Source organism: Cyprinodon variegatus, unplaced genomic scaffold, assembly GCF_000732505.1.
Source record: "Cyprinodon variegatus isolate N-32 unplaced genomic scaffold, C_variegatus-1.0 Scaffold190, whole genome shotgun sequence".
In the NCBI taxonomy this organism is placed as follows: Eukaryota; Metazoa; Chordata; class Actinopteri; order Cyprinodontiformes; family Cyprinodontidae; genus Cyprinodon; species Cyprinodon variegatus.
In genome coordinates, this window is record NW_015150643.1 from 895,325 (window position 1) to 899,613 (window position 4,289).

General features: G+C 42.3%; 1 protein-coding gene across 1 annotated transcript in view; it reads right to left on the reverse strand.

Moving 5' to 3' along the window:
• Window positions 1-781: 781 nt before the first annotated feature.
• Window positions 782-4,289, reverse strand: part of hook2 (hook microtubule-tethering protein 2) — a 27,230-nt gene continuing 23,722 nt past the window's right edge. Inside the window, exons 16-23 of the mRNA XM_015379398.1 lie at window positions 4,029-4,116; window positions 3,745-3,750; window positions 3,568-3,602; window positions 3,396-3,478; window positions 3,197-3,300; window positions 2,462-2,563; window positions 2,308-2,379; window positions 782-2,228 (exon numbers count right to left, since the gene is read on the reverse strand). Of these exons, the coding sequence (XP_015234884.1) occupies window positions 2,100-2,228; window positions 2,308-2,379; window positions 2,462-2,563; window positions 3,197-3,300; window positions 3,396-3,478; window positions 3,568-3,602; window positions 3,745-3,750; window positions 4,029-4,116 (619 nt within the window). The 3' untranslated portion in view covers window positions 782-2,099. The remainder of the gene's footprint in view (window positions 2,229-2,307; window positions 2,380-2,461; window positions 2,564-3,196; window positions 3,301-3,395; window positions 3,479-3,567; window positions 3,603-3,744; window positions 3,751-4,028; window positions 4,117-4,289) is intronic.

The following is a 4,289-nucleotide window of genomic DNA, read 5'->3' on the forward strand; positions in this document are numbered from 1 at the left end:
ACTGAATCGTTCCCCTGGTTAAGATGTGTAACAATCTATTTCATCTTTTAGGTTTTACCTTTTTAAGGAATCATTAGCAGTTATGAGACAGAGCCGTGGGGCCTGTAGGTGTGGAACAATCATGTAATTTCTGCTCCAGCTCAATATGTCGATTAATAATCAACCCTTCAGTGATGAATTCTGAAATAAAGCTTATTGTTTGAAGCCATTTGACCTTATTTGTTCTTCACTGGTGACTCCAGGTTACCAGAATCTACAGCAGCTCTGCGAGCGCCGTGGAAACGGGTGTAATGGGTAAATGACGCCCTCCCATAGTTCACTTGGCTGTTCTGACATTTGCACAAAGGATGTGAGAAGTTTGACTAATCATCTCGGCCTTTAGATGGAGAGAGGATTAGCACAGCGCCTCAGGAAATCTATACTTTTCCACATTTTTAAAATCACTTGGAGAAAACTTCACTGCTTTACATTTTTAAATAAATTCTGAAGAGTGTGGGGTGCTTTTTTTTTTAAACCTCAATATCAATTCTTGTTCAAAAAGTTTTTGTAACTACTTCTAAGTCTTTTTATGTCTCTGTCAGCTCTGCATTTCCCAACAGTATGACGCAGCCACCACCAGACCACCAGATTTTGTCAAGAGAACATAATTAAGATTAGAAAATGCTGCTTCATTTCCTTCTGTTACATCATGAAAAACATGAAATTATGTTGCGTTTATAGCAAGGCTCTGTAGCCTGTTTTAGGCTCCATGTATGAAGCTTCTAAGGGTTAATGTAGAAAAATCAAACAGATGCGATCATCTTTAGATCCAGTTTATTTGCGCTGCAGCAGTAGAAAAGGACAGCAGCTCTCAGACTTGCCTCAGATCTCTATTGTAGAACCGCATCTAGCAGACCACAGTGTGACAAACGCATGCAGAACCCCCTCCACACCATGCAAATGCTATATAGCTACAACTTTAACTCATAAATAACCTTTAAATGAATAAACCCCAAAGAAAAAAAAAAATAACATGCACAAGAAAAGGATGGTGGCCTGCGTAGATGACGGCACATTAACAAGTAAGAAGACTGCAAGTCCTGATTTTGGGACAAGAAAAAAAAGCAAAAAGATTAGATAAAAAAAACAAAATGTAAAGAAAAGGCAGGTTTAGTGTTTGATCGATGCGCTACGTGTCGCATGCTCTGTCTTTTATCTGCCACTCGCTTCCTGTCAGAAAACGTTGAAGGTTCAAGCGTTACGTGCTTCTCCTTCGGTGTGAATGAGGCTTAGCAGCAGAAAAAAGCCTAAAATGAACTCCTAATCAGTAGTTTTCTCATTCAGACTCCAGCAGCAAGTCATACAAGATACCCTGTTCTAACCATTAGCTTGATAAGAACGGAAAAAAATAACTAAATCACAGTGTTGAGAATACAAACCAACAGATTATATGAACATAAAACACAACCATAAATCAGTGATTTAAGAATAAAAGCGGTTGATCAATATCCTTCTGAGAGGCACCAAATAAATCCAGCTTTCTAAGAAGAACAAAAGTGCTGCAGTGTCTGAGATAAAACCTCCAAAGAGTTCTTAGTAGGAGGATCCTGTTTCAGGGGAAAAGATTCAAGTGAACGCGTAATGTTTCCCAACCACAACCTGATAACTGCGGCCCCCTTCCTTTGAAAACAAACTAAAACCAACAAAACTAAAAGAACTGGAGAAAATACAAAGCGAAGGGATCTCAGTCCACTTTGTTTCGAATAAAACATCCTTCATCGTATTAAAACTGACTTAACCTACTCTGTTAGTGCTCTTTATCCTATAATTGAATATAAAACGATGAAAACAGGTTACAGAAAAAACAAAAATCACCTGAAAAGGTGAAAAAAAAAAAATAAAATCCCCCAGCTTTATGCACGTCTCCATTCCTGTCTGTGATTCTCAGTGGCAGACTCCACTGAGGCGTGTTAACAGCCAGCAGGGGGCAGTAGCAGCATGAGAGTGGAAGAAAACATCCAGCGAAGGCATCGAGGTAAAGGTGCAGAGAGTTCAGAGGGAGTCTCAATCTTCCCGCCTTTGCTTGATCTCAGAGAAGCGTCCTGCCTGGAGGTCTCCTCTCATCTGGGATGGTGTCGCATCAGGCCCCTCTTGGCGTTGGTGGACTGTCTCTGCTGGGCCAGGAAAGACATGGCCTGGTTGGAGGGTCCCAGCCGCGTTTCAGACACCTGCTGATGCAAAGCCATGCCCTGAGGAGGAACAGCAGGAGGACACAGACTTAGAGACGGAACGCTGGACGAGAAGTGAGACACACCCCCCGATACTAACCATGTTATACCAGGCAGAGATGATGAGTTTCTCCTCCTGGTTCTGTCTGGCTTTGCTCCTTTCATAATCATGCTAGAAAAAAGGAAAACATCGATCGGTGTTAGTGAGGCTTTAATGAGCAGAGGAATCAATCTCAGCTCTGCTGCTGCTTCACCTCCAGATGCTGGATTCTTCTTTCCTTTTCCGTCAGCTGGTTTTGCAGAGACTGGATGTCAGGAGTCGGAGCCGGCTGCTTCGGATCCAGAGTTTTAATCACCTGCAAAACAGAAAACGACAGTTTGGACGTGTCGTATAAAGCAGGGCTATTCAATGTTTTCCAGGCCAAGAACCACCCAATTACATATATTATATGAAATTGTGTTAAATCAAACTGGTCCTATAGTCCATCTATTACAGAAGGACTCGAACTAAAGTAATTTCTCCATGGGATTATTAAAGTACTTCTGACTCTGGTTCTTTGTTGATGGGACAGGTGTTGTGAATGAAATGGTGCCCAGCTTGAAAGAGCTCCTGTGTGTCGCTGAATGTGAGCATTGATGACTGAAAGACATCTTCTGCCTCCATTTATCTGTTTACTACACTGTGCTGAATTCATGTTAATGTGGATTTAAAGACAAAAATGCAGGGGGGAATAAAAAAAAAAAAAAAAAAAGTCTAATCAACCAAAACTTTCACAACCCCCTATGCAGTACCTCTATGGACCCCCTAGGGGTCGTGGACCTCCTGTTGAAGACGTCCAGTATAAAGTCCAATCTAAGATCTGGGCTTTGACTAGACCATTCTGGTTTAGCTCATATTCTTTGACCTGAACTGCATGGAAAACTAATTTTTTCCAAGCAAGCCCGGCACCTCTTGATGAGAAAAATGAGCTCACTCGATGAGGACTGACCGTTCTGGCTTTCTCCATGTATTTTTTGCATCGTTGCTCCATCTGTTTCATGTCCTCGTCTTTCTTCCGAAGGATCTCCTGGAGTTCATCAATCTTCTTGGCCACTGAGATGAAAAGAAACAGACGCATGTTTGGAAGACGAAAGGTCACCCCCACCCCTAAAAAAAAAAGATGTACAGACAGAAAACCTTCTCCTTACTGTTGCTGTCGGCTTTAGGCTCCAGGTCGTCTATGACCTCTCGCTTCTTTCGCAGGTCTGAGTGAGCTTCGTTGAGTTTCTCCCTGAAAAACGTTTTTAATTCGTTTATATTCACTTTAAATCCATTCATCCCTGATGAATATGAAACAGGCTGCAGCAGTGAACCACTTACAGATGCTCCTCCAGCTTTTTCTTCAGTAAGGATGACTTCATTTAATGAAAAACAAAAAGAAGAAAACAAAACATGAAGTTAAGATTGAGACGTATAAAAACGTATCAAAGTAGTGAGAGTTAAGGTGCTGCAGAGTGAAATCAGGGGCCGGATGGACGGCGGACGGGCCGTACTTACGATGGCCTGATTTTGGCAGGTGTAGGACGGATGGGGGGGTGGAGAGAGACAAACAGAGAGGGGCAGGCGTTAGCGCTTAATCACCACAGCAAACATTGGTTAAAGTCCCACACATGTATCCAAAAAGGAGAGAAACATGGTTCTAGGCGATCTCTCTCCGCACACAGCAGCATTCACTCAGGATGCACTTGTTTGATAACAACACACTGTATTAAAATCTCATCAGCTTGATTGTAGGAAAACGGGCAGAGTGAGGGTGGGAGGTGTCGGATTGTTCCACTCACGTCCTCGTTCTTGCTGTCCTGCTGCTGCAGCGCTCTCTGGAGCTCTTCCACCTGAGAACGGAGCTCCACGATCTGCTGCTGGTTCAACCTTCAGACGAGCAACAGAGCAACGGTTTATATTAAAGAGCAAAGTGCAAAAGGCATGTATCTAATCAAGACATCTTAAGATCTTAAACAGGGTTCCTACAGCATAAGGCAAATTAAATTCAAGACTTTTTAAAGACTTTAATGCCACTTGAAATAAAAATTTAAGACCAAATT